Source organism: Nerophis lumbriciformis, linkage group LG03 (assembly GCF_033978685.3).
Source record: "Nerophis lumbriciformis linkage group LG03, RoL_Nlum_v2.1, whole genome shotgun sequence".
NCBI lineage: Eukaryota > Metazoa > Chordata > Actinopteri > Syngnathiformes > Syngnathidae > Nerophis > Nerophis lumbriciformis.
Genome location: NC_084550.2, coordinates 32,857,319 through 32,875,000, shown reverse-complemented (window position 1 = coordinate 32,875,000; position 17,682 = coordinate 32,857,319). Strand labels below are relative to the sequence as shown.

Sequence of the window (17,682 nt, the reverse complement as noted above, 5' to 3'; positions counted from 1 at the left end):
TTTAAAATAAAAAAATAAAATAAAATAAAAAAATAAAGAGTATAGTACCGTTGTTGATTCGTTAGTACCGCGCTACTACACTGGTACCGGTGTAGCATAGAAGCCTAATAAAAGGCGAGTCAGTACGTGAAATACTGGTGTTTATTGTTGGCACATTTATATTACAATCTTCAGTCCTGCGCTGAGTTTTATTCTAGAACCATCTCAGTGTCCAACAAGTGTGAGGATGTTGCTTCCGGTCTGAGGTCTTTGGCTGGGAGAAATGTCTTTTTATGGAGCCAATCAATGTTCAGTCGGCCTGCACGTCGTCAACTTGACCACTAGATGGAGCCACTTGTCAGCCTTCTGCTTCCAGAGTGGACACCTTCAACTAAACGTTGCTACAACAGTCCACTTGTAGACCGTGGTAACTTGCTACTACAGTCCACTTGTAGACCGTGGTAACTTGCTACTAAAGTCCACTTGTAGACCGTGGTAACTTGCTACTACAGTCCACTTGTAGACCGTGGTAACTTGCTACTACAGTCCACTTGTAGACCGTGGTAACTTGCTACTACAGTCCACTTGTAGACCGTGGTAACTTGCTACTACAGTCCACTTGTAGACCGTGGTAACTTGCTACTACAGTCCACTTGTAGACCGTGGTAACTTGCTACTACAGTCCACTTGTAGACCGTGGTAACTTGCTACTACAGTCCACTTGTAGACCGTGGTAACTTGGGTGTCAAAGTGGACACCTTCAACTAAACGTTGCTACTACAGTCCACTTGTAGACCGTGGTAACTTGCTACTACAGTCCACTTGTAGACCGTGGTAACTTGCTACTAAAGTCCACTTGTAGACCGTGGTAACTTGCTACTACAGTCCACTTGTAGACCGTGGTAACTTGCTACTACAGTCCACTTGTAGACCGTGGTAACTTGCTACTACAGTCCACTTGTAGACCGTGGTAACTTGCTACTACAGTCCACTTGTAGACCGTGGTAACTTGCTACTACAGTCCACTTGTAGACCGTGGTAACTTGCTACTACAGTCCACTTGTAGACCGTGGTAACTTGCTACTACAGTCCACTTGTAGACCGTGGTAACTTGGGTGTCAAAGTGGACACCTTCAACTAAACGTTGCTACTACAGTCCACTTGTAGACCGTGGTAACTTGCTACTACAGTCCACTTGTAGACCGTGGTAACTTGGGAGTCAAAGTGGACACCTTCAACCAAACGTTGCTACTACAGTCCACTTGTAGACCGTGGTAACTTGCTACTACAGTCCACTTGTAGACCGTGGTAACTTGCTACTACAGTCCACTTGTAGACCGTGGTAACTTGCTACTACAGTTCACTTGTAGACCGTGGTAACTTGCTACTACAGTCCACTTGTAGACCGTGGTAACTTGCTACTACAGTCCACTTGTAGACCATGTTAACTTGCTACTACAGTCCACTTGTAGACCGTGGTAACTTGCTACTACAGTCCACTTGTAGACCGTGGTAACTTGGGAGTCAAAGTGGACACCTTCAACCAAACGTTGCTACTACAGTCCACTTGTAGACCGTGGTAACTTGCTACTACAGTCCACTTGTAGACCGTGGTAACTTGCTACTACAGTCCACTTGTAGACCGTGGTAACTTGCTACTACAGTTCACTTGTAGACCGTGGTAACTTGCTACTACAGTCCACTTGTAGACCGTGGTAACTTGCTACTACAGTCCACTTATAGACCGTGGTAACTTGGGAGTCAAAGTGTACACCTTCAACCAAACGTTGCTACTACAGGCCACTTGTAGACCGTGGTAACTTGCTACTACAGTCCACTTGTAGACCGTGGTAACTTGCTACTACAGTCCACTTGTAGACCGTAGTAACTTGCTACTACAGTCCACTTGTAGACCGTGGTAACTTGCTACTACAGTCCACTTGTAGACCGTGGTAACTTGCTACTACAGTCCACTTGTAGACCGTGGTAACTTGGGTGTCAAAGTGGACACCTTCAACTAAACGTTGCTACTACAGTCCACTTGTAGACCGTGGTAACTTGCTACTACAGTCCACTTGTAGACCGTGGTAACTTGGGAGTCAAAGTGGACACCTTCAACCAAACGTTGCTACTACAGTCCACTTGTAGACCGTGGTAACTTGCTACTACAGTCCACTTGTAGACCGTGGTAACTTGCTACTACAGTCCACTTGTAGACCGTGGTAACTTGCTACTACAGTCCACTTGTAGACCGTGGTAACTTGCTACTACAGTCCACTTATAGACCGTGGTAACTTGGGAGTCAAAGTGTACACCTTCAACCAAACGTTGCTACTACAGGCCACTTGTAGACCGTGGTAACTTGCTACTACAGTCCACTTGTAGACCGTGGTAACTTGCTACTACAGTCCACTTGTAGACCGTAGTAACTTGCTACTACAGTCCACTTGTAGACCGTGGTAACTTGCTACTACAGTCCACTTGTAGACCGTGGTAACTTGCTACTACAGTCCACTTGTAGACCGTGGTAACTTGGGTGTCAAAGTGGACACCTTCAACTAAACGTTGCTACTACAGTCCACTTGTAGACCGTGGTAACTTGCTACTACAGTCCACTTGTAGACCGTGGTAACTTGGGAGTCAAAGTGGACACCTTCAACCAAACGTTGCTACTACAGTCCACTTGTAGACCGTGGTAACTTGCTACTACAGTCCACTTGTAGACCGTGGTAACTTGCTACTACAGTCCACTTGTAGACCGTGGTAACTTGCTACTACAGTCCACTTGTAGACCGTGGTAACTTGCTACTACAGTCCACTTGTAGACCGTGGTAACTTGCTACTACAGTCCACTTGTAGACCGTGGTAACTTGGGAGTCAAAGTGGACACCTTCAACTAAACGTTGCTACTACAGTCCACTTGTAGACCATGGTAACTTGCTACTACAGTCCACTTGTAGACCGTGGTAACTTGGGAGTCAAAGTAGACACCTTCAACTAAACGTTGCTACTACAGTCCACTTGTAGACCGTGGCAACTTGCTACTACAGTCCACTTGTAGACCGTGGTAACTTGCTACTACAGTCCACTTGTAGACCGTGGTAACTTGCTACTACAGTCCACTTATAGACCGTGGTAACTTGGGAGTCAAAGTGGACACCTTCAACCAAACGTTGCTACTACAGTCCACTTGTAGACCGTGGTAACTTGCTACTACAGTCCACTTGTAGACCGTGGTAACTTGCTACTACAGTCCACTTGTAGACCGTGGTAACTTGCTACTACAGTCCAATTGTAGACTGTGGTAACTTGGGAGTAAAAGTGGACACCTTCAACTTAACGTTGCTACTAGTCCACTTGTAGACCGTGGTAACTTGCTACTACAGTCCACTTGTAGACCGTGGTAACTTGCTACTACAGTCCACTTGTAGACCGTGGTAACTTGCTACTACAGCCCACCTGTAAACCGTGGTAACTTGCTACTACAGTCCACTTGTAGACCGTGGTAACTTGCTACTACAGTCCACTTGTAGACCGTGATAACTTGCTACTACAGTCCACTTGTAGACCGTGATAACTTGCTACTACAGTCCACTTGTAGACCGTGGTAACTTGCTACTACAGTCCACTTGTAGACCGTGGTAACTTGCTACTACAGTCCACTTGAAGACCGTGATAACTTGCTACTACAGTCCACTTGTAGACCGAGGTAACTTAGGAGTCAAAGTGGACACCTTCAACTAAACGTTGCTACTACAGTCCACTTGTAGACCGTGGTAACTTGCTACTACAGTCCACTTGTAGACCGTGGTAACTTGGGAGTCAAAGTGGACACCTTCAACCAAACGTTGCTACTACAGTCCACTTGTAGACCGAGGTAACTTGCTACTACAGTCCACTTGTAGACCGTGGTAACTTGCTACTACAGTCCACTTGTAGACTGTGGTAACTTGCTACTACAGTCCACTTGTAGACCGTGGTAACTTGGGAGTCAGGGACGTCGTTTTGAAAGCAGACAAATCAAATCAAGCACCACGTTTAGCACAAAGTAGCGTTAGACCAGGACCAAGTATCTGATCGGACGTCAGACCTTCGAGGTCAACGCCCTCCACAGTCGCATCCAGACTCCATGAAAGACCGTCGTAAACCCAGACTTTGGCCTTTTCTGATAGGCGCCAATAAAAATAAAGACTCCTCGTGTTTGTTTTTGAACTGGTTGAGGAAGTCGCTTGTATTCAGTCGTTGTGATAAGAAGGGAAAACCTGTTCGCGGTGACCTCTTCTTGCACAGTCAGCAACTTCCCCAAAAACAAGGGATCCCTCCAACCCGCCAGGGTGGTGACAGAAGATCCGGCGTTAATTCCACTGCCACCATCCATTTCACGCATACAACATCTGGTCACAGCTGGGAGGACCGTGGTCCAGAAAGAAATCAGCCCGTGTCAGAACGCAGACTTCAAAAAGGACCCGTCTCGCATGCTCGCAGGATTCTCACTCCCCAGTTGATCTATACAGAAATAATTTACAACAAGTCCTCTCCTACAGTTTCACAGTATATAACGCCGCCGGCCTAAGAGAGTCTTGGTGTGTCCGACAAGAAAGAAGGTGTGGACAACAAAGTGTTCAAGGCTTTTTTGTGCTCGGACTGGTGAAGTTTCCGGGAGGGGTGCGGATTCAACGCTACCGGGGGGCAAAAAATGTAAACAATCGAAGCAAACGGACAGGAAGTGGGTGATATGTGGGAGGAAACGCTGAAATGTTGACATTCTGTCACTCCCCCGCCGAGTGATTGTTCCAGACTGTACACGGGAGCATCTAAAAAGAGGGGTGTGGCCGGAGAAAGAAAATGGAGGCTGTTGAAAAGCACTAGATACACACGTTTACATGACGACGGTAAAAAGGTCCTTCTTTGCGTTGGTAAGGTGCGTCCGTAGGGCCGGGGGGGGGGGGGGGGGGGCAAAGGTTGTTTTCATGCAGTCTGTGCCGCCATGGCACGGCAGAGTTGGCAAGGCAGAGCAGAAGAAGAGGTTTTTAGTTATCTGACATCCGAGACGGAGCTCTGGGTGAGGGTGTAGGTGGGGGGCAGGTCCCCGCCTATCGTGGCCACCAGAGGGGTCCCGTTGCTGGTGGGGCAGGTCTCCTGGAGGGCCTGGAAGTAGGTGGCCTGCACGGGCTTGTGACAGCGCAACAAGTCCACCGCCTCCTGGATTTTAAACCACTCCCTTTTCCTCCCTGTGGGCGACAACAACACGTCAACACCCGTATGACACGGACCCTAGGGCTGCACCATTCACCCACATCCAGACTTTTTGTTGGCGTGTGAGTGACAGACGTGTCGGCCAATCAGAATTGATCGTTTCAACCAGGAAAAAATAAATGTAACTAACAGAGGAGTTAAATGAACACAGTGAGCCCTCTTTTCACTCGTTTGCAATTTTTTGTCTGAGTGGGCGGAGCCTTACACACACATTAAGCACAGACCAAGAAGCGCAAAGTAACAACAAACTAGAAGGAAAAAAATGTCAGGTTGTGGTGATATTTCAGCTTCAGATGGGAGGGCAATACGAGCCCATCAACACGGACTAACTCAAAATGTTTGATATTTAGTTAAGTAAAATTTTTGCCCAAAGGAATAAGAGTCCATTTAAAATTTTTTATCCATTCATCTTCTTTGGCATATCCAAGGTGGGTCGCGGGGGGAGCAGCCTAAGCAGGGAAGCCCAGACTTCCCCTCTCCCCAATACTTAGTCCAGCTCCTCCCGGAAGATCCCGAGGCATTCCCAGGCCAGCCGGGAGACATAGTCTCCGCAACGTGTCCTGGGTCTTCCATGGTCGGACGTACCCTAAACACCTCCCTAGGGAGGCGTTCAGGTGGCATCCTGACCAGATGCCCGAACCACCTCATCTGGCTCCTCTCGATGTGGAGGAGCAGCAGATTTACTCTGAGCTCCTTACCCTATCTCTAAGGGAGAGAACCACCACCCGACAGAGGAAACTCATTTGTACCCGTGATCTTGTCCTTTGGTCATAACCCAAAGATCATGACCATAGGTGAGGATGGGAACGTAGATCAACAGGTAAATTGAGAGCTTTGCCTTCCGGCTCAGCTCCTTCCTCACCACAACCGATCGATACACGCACCGATCTGTCTATCGATCTCACGATCCACTCTTCCCTCACTCGTGAACAAGACTCCGAGGTACTTGAACTCCTCCCCAACCCGGAGATGGCGCTCCACCCTTTTCCGGACGAGAACCACGGACTGGGACTTGGAGGTGCCGATTCTTATCACAGTCGCTTCACACTCGGCTGCGAACCAATCCAGTGAGAGCTGAAGATCCTGGCCAGATGAAAGCAGAGACCTAATCCTGCAGCCACCAACGCCCTGACTGCACCGAGAAGTTGTGTCCATAGAAGTTATGAACAGAACCGGAGACAAAGGGCAGCCCTGGCGGAGTCCAGCCCTCACTGGAAATGCGGACCAAGCTCTGACACTGATCGTACATGGAGAGGACCGTCCTGATCAGACAGTCCGATACTATCTGAGCACTCCCCACAGGACTTCCCGAGGGACACGGTCCAACGCCTTCTCCAAGTCCACATGTAAACTGATTGGGCAAACTCCCATGCGCCCTCAAGGACCCTGCCGAGAGTATAGAGCTGGTCCACAGTTCCACAACCAGGACCAAAACCACACTGTTCCTCCTGAATCCCAGGTTCGAGTCTCCGGCGTTTGTAAGTTGTACAATATAACTAAAACTATTCTTACTTACTAAACGGTCGCATGTTTGATAGTAATGTTTTCATGCCTATTTGTACGTGCCATCGTAATGTAAGCTAGCATTGTTAGCATTAGCACTAGTGTTATTAACTTACAACAGCATTATTTTTGTTTTGTTTCACTTTCAAATTCCTCAGTAAATTCACCACAACATCCCCGTGGAGTTATTAAGTCTGTTTAGCGGATTGGAGAGCTAGCTCGCGCAGCTAGTGGGTCCATGACCATGACTTCTGTTTTGTTTGATTACCCGTTTTACTGCCCTGTTACAGACACCGTGTGGAAACAATTAAGGTATGTAAATAAACATTTACAGAATATTTCTGTGTAAATAACTCATTTCACAACGTATATATCTGCCATTTACAGTTCGGTGCGGCTAATACAAAAATATATTTTCCTAAAATCCCGATGCAGTCTGAAGTTGAGAATATACCGTATGTTGATTGACAGTCTAAAGCAGGGGTGTCAAACTCAAATACAGAGTGGGCCAAAATTTAAAAGTGAACAAAGCCGCGGGCCAAGGTTGAACAAATTAACCTTTTAATAGGGACCCAAACAAGTTTTGCATTGAATATTGAACAAGCAAGGCTTATATAACTTTATAGTGACATGCAAAATCCAGTTTCAAATAATAATAATAATAATAATAATAATAAAAAAATATCAATGGCATATCAAATACAATTTAAATAAAAATTTAATGCTTCTTTTCTATTTGCAGCCTTCTGAGGTAAATATCAACATTAACTTTTTCCACAGGCTAATAAATTAGAAAATAAAATAATGAATAAACCAACCATTCAGGACTTTAAACTGCTCAGTTTGCAACACTGATCTAATCTGATGTGCCCAAGCCAGATACCTGCCATCTTTTTTTGGATGCTAGTTCATTAATGTCGGGGCTCAGGCTTTGAGCTGAGGCAACCTTCATTATCGAACAAAGGCGTTCATCAGTCATTATATCTCAACCACCCGGGCTACAGTCTTGGGGGCGTGCCTTAAATGCACTGCTTTAACGTCCTCTACGAGCTGTCGTCACGTCCGCTTTTCATCCATTCTAACATCGTTCAGACCCAGTCAAAAGATATGTGCGGCTTCTGTACGCACAGACGAGTGAATGCAACGCATACTTTATCAACAGCGATACAGGTTACACTGAGGGTGCCGGTATAAAAATCTTTAACACTGTTAGAAATATACGCCACACTGTGAACCCACACCAAACAAGAATGACAAACACATTTCGGGAGAACATCCACACCGTAACACAACATAAACTCAACAGAACAAATACCCAGAATCCTTTGCAGCACTAACTCTTCCGGGATACTACAAAATACACCCCCGCTACCACCAAACCCCCCCCCCCCCACACACACACACACCTTGTAGCGTCCCGGAAGAGTTAGTGCTGCAAAGGGTTCTGGGTATTTGTTCTGTTGTGTTTATGTTGTGTTACGGTGCGGATGTTCTCCCGAAATGTGTTTGTCATTCTTGTTTGGTGTGGATTCACAGTGTGGTGTATATTTCTAACAGTGGTAAAGTTTTTTATTCGGCCACCCTCTGTTTAACCTGTATGGCTGTTGATGAAGTATGCGTTGCATTCAATTGTGTGTGCGTGCTGAAGCCGCACATATTATGTGACTGGGCCAGCACTTGGACTGGCTGAAAAGCAGACGTGACGATTTTCGGGAGTGGCGCTGAAGTTTGGAAGACTCCCGGGAGGGTTGGCAAGTATGAGAATTAGCAGTGAATGCGGTGTTACCGCGGCACCACCGCTGTATATAATCGGCGGGCCAGAGTTTGACACGCATGGTCTAAAGGTAGCATGTCTTCTTTCACTCATGTTATGCATGTATATTTATAAAACTTAAAAATCGCAAATTGAATCGCAATTTTGGAGTGAGAAAAAACATTTTGTTCCCCCTGAAAATCGTGCAGCCGTAATGGAGAAGTGTGTGCATATGAGGGGAAACAAGGGGGTCATTTCACCCCCTCAGGAGTTGATCCATGACGTTTCTACACTTGGACAAGAAAACAGAGTGTTGTTTACCAATGTTGAGCGAGTCCTCCCAGTCTTCTAGAACTTCTGTCACGATCAGAACGTACACGAAGGTTCTGTGCTTCCTCTCCTGGTTCTGTGTGCGTGTGGAAGGAGAATAAAATAAATAGTTTCACTTGAAAGGTACAAATACACTGGACTTTATTAACTCACCTCAAACACGCCCACCAAGCGACCCAACGTTCCTTTCACCCCTGCCTGCCAGAGACAAACATTCAACCAGTGAGACCTCACAACTACACTATTCAGACTATAAAAATATCAAAAAGTGCAATAAAAGAGCAAACATGTAAAATGTAAGCATACAAAGTTACAATGTTGACTAATAAAGCTGCTGGTTTTTTGTTGTTGTTTAAAGCTGTCATTGCTCAAAAAGTTAATAATGGATCACAATCAATGTTATGAATTATTGACCTATCCAAGGCTCCAGTTACTTCACTGCAAATATTACACTTTGAGACATTTTTTGGGACAAATATTGCATTTTTTGTGGGTTTTTTCCATATAAAAGCTAAGTTTTCTATAACAAAAAAAGACATGACACAAACAAAAAACACATTGAAAAAATAAAAACTTATGATTAACAAATACATCTGAAGTTGATCGAGAGATTTAAGCATTTTTTTTAACACTTGTATGAGTGGGACCCTTTTGGGTTGCTGAGAATTTTAGGGTTGTTGTTTTTTTTTTACTCATTGCTTAAAAAATAATGAATTATTGACCTATTCAAGGCTCCAGTTACTTTACATCAAATATTGCACTTTGAAAAAATTTTTGGAACAAATATTGCATATTTTGTTTTTTTAATATAAAATCTAAGTTTTCTATGACAAAAAAGGACATAAATCAAACAAAACACACATTGAAAAAATAAAAACTTATGATTAACAAATAAATCTGAAGTTGATCGAGTGATTTAAGCATAAAAAAAAACATGTATCACTTATTTTAACACTTGTATAAGTGGGACCCTTTTGGATCTCTGAGAAGTTTAGAGTTTTTTAACTCATTGCTTAAAAAATAATGAATCAAAATCAATGTTATGAATTATTGACCTGCTTAAGGCTCCAATTACTTCACATAAAATATTCCACTTTGAAACATTTTTTGGGACAAATATTGCATATTTTCAGTTTTTTTAATATAATAAGTTTTCTATGACAAAAAAGGACATAAATCAGTTATGAGTGTAGAGTTTTTTAACTCATTGCTTAAAAAATAATGAATCAAAATCAATGTTATGAATTATTGACCTACTTAAGGCTCCAGTTACTTTACAGTAAATATTACACTTTGACATTTTTGGGGTAAATGTTGCATATTTTGTGTTAAAGGTTTTCTTTAACAAAAAAGGCAGAAAACATTTATTAAAAATGTAAACTTTATACATAATTAAAAAAAAAACTAAACTAAAAATAAAAAAATATTGCAGTTTGACATTTTTGGGGAAAATGTTGCATTTTTTGTGTTTTGTTAATATAAAAACTAAGTTTTCTATGATAAAAAAAGACAAATCAAAATAAATACACATTGAAAAATTAAAAACGTATAATTAGCGAATAAATCTGAAGTTGATTGAGAGATTTAAGCGTTTTTTTTAACATTTGTATGAGTGGGACCCTTTTGGATCGCTGAGAATTTTAGATTTTTTTTTTAAACTCATTGCTTAAAAAATAATGAATTATTTCCCTATTCAAGGCTCCAGTTACTTCACATCAAATATTACACTTTGACATTTTTGGGGTAAATGTTGCATATTTTGTGTTAAAGGTTTTCTTTAACAAAAAAGGCAGAAAACATTTATTAAAAATGTAAACTTTATACATAATTAAAAAAAAAATCTAAACTAAAAAAAAAAAAATTGCACTTTGACATTTTTGGGGAAAATGTTGCATATTTTGTGTTAAAGGTTTTCTTTAACAAAAAGCGCCATTATTGCTTACAAGGGGCGGTGTGAAAAGGAGATGCTGTGTCTTGATTCAAGATGCACTTCATCTTCCACATCAATATCGCAGGTTTGCTTAAGAGATGTGGAATGACAACGCATGCACGCGATGCTAACACGGAATGCTAACATCAAAGCTAATAAATCGTAACTGCGACTGTTGACCAAGTTTTGCAGAGAAAAACACACCAGGGTTTTAACACACGGAAGCTCAGTTCTAACTTGGAGGAATTACTCAGGATGTGATGAAGTATTTTTGTTTAGTGGCCGGGTGACAACCACAGCAATGACGCATGGAGGAGGCGAAGAACAACAACAAGAACAACAAGAACAAGAAGAAGAACACGAAGAACAACAAGAACAATGAGAAGAACAAGAAGAACAACAACAAGAAGAAGAAGAACAAGAACAACAAGAAGAACACGAAGAAGAACAAGAACAACGAGAAAAACAAGAAGAAGAACAACAACAACAAGAACAAGAACAAGAAGAACAAGAACAACAAGAAGAACAACACCACGAACAAGAAGAACAACACGAACAAGAAGAACAACACCACGAACAAGAAGAACAACACGAACAAGAAGAACAACACCACGAACAAGAAGAACAACAACATGAACAAGAAGAACAACAACTACGGGGACGGCGTGGCGAAGTTGGTAGAGTGGCCGTGCCAGCAATCGGAGGGTTGCTGGTTACTGGGGTTCAATCCCCACCTTCTACACTTCACCCCTTGCTTCTGATGGCTGCTGGTTAGTGCCTTGCATGGCAGCTCCCGCCATCAGTGTGTGAATGTGTGTGTGAATGGGTGAATGTGGAAATACTGTCAAAGCAGTACCTTGAAGGTAGAAAAGCGCTATGCAAGTATAACCCGTTTATCATTTACTACTAAATATGTTAAAAACACATACTTAGGTCATAAACAGTTCAATGCTCCAACTATGAAATTATTTCATTAATAATAATAATCCTACTGTTTAGCACAATCAAGAACCAATCAATAGCCAATACTTTCTATTGTGTTGTCGTTCCACACAAGAAGAATCTATGCTAGGTTTATTCTATCAAGGATGGGGGAAAATAAACACCTTTACAAAATATGAAGGTGGCGCGTCCGCTTGAGTTTTCCCTCCTCTCTGCGCTCATCGCCGTCTTCGCCAACAAGAGTCAGTTTTATATCATTTGATTTTTGTCTGACTTTTTGGAACAGATTCCTAACAAAAGACTGAGGTACCGCTGTATAGTAAACCACTTTTAGTAGCTATTGTATGAATATAAGACTGATGATCCTAAGAACGTTGAGACTCCAACAACCTAATAGATGCTCCACTTACAGCCTGACAACTGTTTAATTATTCATTAATCATTACTGTAAAATCCTCTCCTAGAGCCTCGTATGGCATCTTGAAAAGCTCAATAGACAATTAGTTTATGAGCAGAGACATCCTACTTAATGCTCAGAATGATTTCTTTGTGATTTAGCATGTGTTAAAACAATTGGCAGCCGTTTAGTTCCTCTAAAGCAGTGTTTTTCAACCACTGTGCTGCGGCATAACTAGTGTCGTGAGATACAGTCTGGTGTGCTGTGGGAGATTATGCTAAATCTTAAAAAAATATTTTTTGCAAAGTAATTATAATCTACAAATGATGTGTTGTTGTTGAGTGTCGGTGCTGTCTATAGCTCGGCAGAGTAACCATGTAATACTCTTCCATATCAGTAGGTGGCAGCCGGTAGCTAATTGCTTTGTAGATGTCGGAACATGGTTTGTCGTGATCACAACATGGAGATGACAGTGGGAGGCAGCGTGCGGGTAAAAAGGTGTCTAATGTTAAAATGACAAAGATGTACGGATGTCCTTGGCACAGGACAATAGAAGTTAAAAAGAGTGTCATAAATTGTGTGACTTCTTCTGAACCCAACAATAACAACACAAGCTGAAACACGACACATTCCGTATTTTTTTTATTTAGAGCGCACTTATATATTAAGTAGAGATGTCCGATAATGGCTTTTTTGCCGATATCCGATATTCCGATAATTGTCCAACTCTTAAATACCGATTCCGATATCAAGCGATACCGATATATACAGTGGTGGAATGAACACATTATTGTGCCTAATTTTGTTGTGATGCCCCGCTGGATGCATTAAACAATGTAACAAGGTTTTACAAAATAAATCAACTCAAGTTATGGAAAAAAATGCCAACATGGCACTGCCATATTTATTATTATTGAAGTCACAAAGTGCATTATTTTATTTAACATGCCTCAAAACAGCACCTTGGAATTTGGGACATGCTCTCCCTGAGAGAGCATGAGGAGGTTGAGGTGGGCGGGGTTCAGGGGGGTAGCGGGGGTGTATATTGTAGCGTCCCGGAAGAGTTAGTGCTGCAAGGGATTCTGGGTATTTGTTCTGTTGTGTTTATGTTGTGTTACGGTGCGGATGTTCTCCCGAAATGTGTTTGTCATTCTTGTTTGGTGTGGGTTCACAGTGTGGCGCATATTTGTAACAGTGTTAAAGTTGTTTATTCGGCCACCCTCAGTGTGACCTGTATGGCTGTTGACCAAGTATGCATTGCATTCACTTGTGTGTGTGAAAAGCCGTAGGTATGATGTGACTAGGCCGGCACACAAAAGCAGTGCCTTTAAGGCCCCCAATATTGTTGTCTGGGTGGAAATCGGGTGAAATTCGGATGAATGGAGATTTTCTCTCTGGAAAATCGAGAGGGTTGGTAAGTATGACTGGGAGACGCAACTGCTCTGTACTTCTCCCTACGTCCGTGTACCGCTCCGTACAGCGGCGTTTTAAAAAGTCATAAATTGTACTTTTTGAAACCGATACCGATAATTTCCGATATTACATTTTAAAGCATTTATCGGCCGATACCGGACATCTCTAATATTAAGTACACAATATCAGTTTGCATGCAAATGCTGAATCACTGTTGCTTTATCTCGTACAATATTTGTGCACTTCAAGCACAACATCTTCTCTCCTGTGCTCAGAGACTCTCCTTGAATGACGGCGTCACTTGGGCTAGCTACATGACAAGAAAGTATATATTTTCCAGACTATAAACCACACCGGTGTATGAGTGGCACCCGCTAAACCTTTAAATTAAAACAAATGTTTTAATTTATTGGCCGTACCACACTATAAGCCGCATATATATACTTGGTGAAGTAAGTTATTTACGCAGAAGGATTTTGTAAGCGTTTATATGCATACCTTAATTGTTTCTAGACGGTGTCTGTAACAAGGCAGTAAAACGGTTGATCAAACAAAACAGAAGTCATCATCATGGACCCGCTAGCTGCGCAGGCTGGCACTCCAATCCGCTAAACAGACTCAATAACTCCACGGTGTCGTTTAGGTAAATTTACTGAGGAATTTGTGACACATACAATACAAAGAGAATGCCATTGTAAGTTAATAATACTAACACAGACACTCGTAAACATGTTAGCATATTAGCTAATGCTAACGACGCTAGCTTCACTATATTACGATAGCACGCAAACAGACTTCACACATGTTAATAAGTTAATAATACTAATAACACAGTAACTGTGTTAGCATATTGGCTAATGCTGACGACGCTAGCTTGATTACATTACCATAGCATGTACAAACATGCATGAAAACACTCCTACAGACATCACACATGGGACGCTTTAGTAAGTAAGAATTGTTTTAGTTATATTGTAAAACTTACAAACGTTGCTTGGAGTGATGAATGAAAAATCCATACGAGTAGAAACGCTATGGACGGTTATACTTTTCAGTTCAAGGCATTAAACCGGGAAGTACATGGGACGCTTTTGTAAGTAAGAATTGTTTTAGTTATATTGTAAAACTTACAAACGTTGTTCAGACTGATAAAGGAAGAATCCATACGAGTAGGAACGCTATGGACGGCTATAAAGCTTTAACCAGTAGGAAACACTGCAGACCATTACCCGGAAGCACCTGGAGTGAGCATACTCGTCTAAAAGATGGCGACGTAGCACAAACAATAACACACCATTTCAATGTCTTTGCAAGTATTTTATGAAAACTATTTGCGTTATGGCTGTCAGCGAAGAAAAATCCATCAATTAGCCGCACCGTTTTATAAACCGCTAGGTTTAAAACGTGGGGATAAAGGAGCGGCTTACAGTCTGGAATTTACAGTAAATAAATAAATAAGCTCTCATGGCTAACCTGCACATGCTGATTTAGGACTACTGTTTGTTTCATACCTAATACTTAGTTTATCATTAAAATAGGTTTGTAACACTTTTGGAAAGCTGGACTAAGTATGTTCCACTGTAATGAATCAAGATTACTACATCAACGAAAACGCAACTTTTAACACTTTTCTCAAAACCAAAGCTACCGTAAGGGTGGATGTCAAGGTGAACGTTAGGTCAACTTCAGCTGTGGAGACACTTAGCTGGCGTCTTTGCCGCGTCTTCTTCATCTTCAGCTTCCAGTTACAGTCTATAAATAACTGTTGACTCCACTCTCAGGACCGTGGCGTCAATATCGCACCCTTCAGGCTGCCAGCAAGATCATGTGGGAAGGCAAAAGGGGGCCAACTGCCGCATGAATGGGATGAAGTCAGGGACCAAAAGTCCACCTGTGTGCTTCTCGTATGCGGCGCTTAACTTTGTGGAGCTGATAAGGACAACTTGTCTTTGTCTCAGAAGATGTAACATTTTTTTTTTTTGTTATGTAAGGCGTGTCTACACGAGGTCAGGGTGTGCATAAACACACTGATAGGAGTCTAGTTCAACCTAATCATTATGAGTCAAGTTTGCAAGGTATGAGGATTAGCACACATTCTCCCTTCAAGTCAAAATACAAAAAAAGCAGTGAAGTTGTCACATTGTGTAAATGGTAAATAAAAAGAACTAGCAGAACTTATATTCAATTGAATAGACTGCAAAGACAAGATATTTCATGTTCACACTGAGAAACCTTGTTATTTTTTGCAAATAATCATTAACTTAGAATTTAATGGCAGCAACACATTGCAAAAAAGTCAATTTTACCAGTGTGTTACATGGCCTTTCCTTTTAACAACACAGTAAAGGTTTGGGAACTGAGGAGACACATTTTTGAAGTGGAATTATTTCCCATTCTTGCTTGATGTACAGCTTAAGTTGTTCAACAGTCTCCCTTCTGCCATTTTAGGCTTCACACATTTTCAATGGGAGACAGGTCTGGACTACAGGTAGGCCAGTCTAGTACCCGCACTATTTTACTACGAAGCCACGCTGTTGTAACACGTGGCTTGGCATCGTATTGCTAAAATAAGCAGGGGCGTCCATGATAACGTTGCTTGGATGGCAACATATGTTCCTCCAAAACCTATATGTACCTTTCAGCATTAATGGTGCCTTCACAGATGTGTAAGTTACCCATGTCTTGGGCACTAATACACCCCCATACCATCACACATGCTGCCTTTTACACTTTGACCCTAGAACAGTCCGGATGGTTCTTTTCCTTTTTGGTCCGGAGGACACAACGTCCAGTTTCCAAAATAATTTGAAATGTGGACTTGTCAGACCATAGAACACTTTTCCACTTTGCATCAGTCCATCTTAGATGAGCTCGGGCCCAGCGAAGCGTTTCTGGGTGTTGTTGATAAATGGCTTTGGCTTTGCATGGTAGAGTTTTAACTTGCACTTACAGATGAAGTGATCAACCGTAGTAACGGACAGTGGTTTTCTGAAGTGTTCCTGAGCCCATGTGGTGATATCCTTTACACACTTAATTCGCTTTTTGAGGGATCCAAGGTCTGTAATATCAGCTTACGTGCAGTGATTTCTCCAGATTCTCTGAACCTTTTGATGATATTACGGAGAATCCCTTAAATTCCTTGCAATAGCTGGTTGAGAAATGTTGTTCTTAAACAATTTGCTCAGGCATTTGTTGACAAAGTGGTGACCCTCGCCCCGTCCTTGTTTGTGAATGACTGAGTATTTCATGGAAGCTGCTTTTATACCCAATCATGGCACCCACCTGTTCCAAATTAGCCTGTTCACCTGTGGGATGTTCCAAATAAGTCTTTGATGAAGACTTTCTCAGTCTTTCTTGCCACTCGTGCCAGCTTTTTGAAACATGTTGCAGGCATCAAATTCCAAATGAGCTAATATTTGCAAAAAATTAATTTTCCCAGTTCAAACTTTACATATCTTGTCTTTGCAGTCTATTCAATTGAATATAAGTTTAAAAGGATTTGCAAATCATTGTATTCTCTTTTTATTTTTACGAATTACACAACGTGCCAACTTTACTGGTTTGGGGTTTTGTATGTCAAATTGAAGTTTCCTTTTGCCAGTTGGTGAACAAACAACTAGACGTTTATATCTGACACTTGCATTGTTTGATGTGAACAAAAGCCAGCAGTAACAAGGAGCCAGGCAGGGAGAGATGATATCAGCTCGCACGGATAATGGGCTTTTTATGTTCAGCAACCTGCCAACAACTGACAGCCGGGTGAGGATTCAGTGTCTTCCGTGCCACCGCTCTTTGTTCGATATGCCAACCGCCGTGAACGGCATGTACCCTCCAGAAATACTTGAATGAAATGATGGGCGAGTGTCCCGGAGGAAGGATATTGATTTCCATGGAGCCGCACAACTGTTTATTTGCAGCCCTTCTCCAGGTACAGTCATGTGCGCAGAAGCAAAAGCTGAACAGCCCAAAGTTTGTCAGGCATGTGATTTGAACTTCATGAAAAAGACCGAAAATAAGCCGTCGGTCTGGCCAGTCAGGTGGGGTAGAAAGGGGGGTTACCAGAAACTGGACAGGTCAAATAAATAAATAAATAAATAAATAAATATATATATATATATATATATATATATATAGTCCTAAAAATTTGCGATCATCCATCTTCACCAAGACGTCACTTCC

The 17,682-nt window shown here is 42.2% G+C and overlaps 1 protein-coding gene across 1 annotated transcript in view; it reads right to left on the bottom strand.

Moving 5' to 3' along the window:
- Positions 1-123: 123 nt before the first annotated feature.
- Positions 124-17,682, bottom strand: part of nudt3b (nudix (nucleoside diphosphate linked moiety X)-type motif 3b) — a 31,073-nt gene continuing 13,514 nt past the window's right edge. Inside the window, exons 3-5 of the mRNA XM_061937381.1 lie at positions 8,975-9,019; positions 8,813-8,897; positions 124-5,210 (exon numbers count right to left, since the gene is read on the bottom strand). Coding sequence (XP_061793365.1) covers positions 5,014-5,210; positions 8,813-8,897; positions 8,975-9,019 — 327 coding nt within the window. The 3' untranslated portion in view covers positions 124-5,013. The remainder of the gene's footprint in view (positions 5,211-8,812; positions 8,898-8,974; positions 9,020-17,682) is intronic.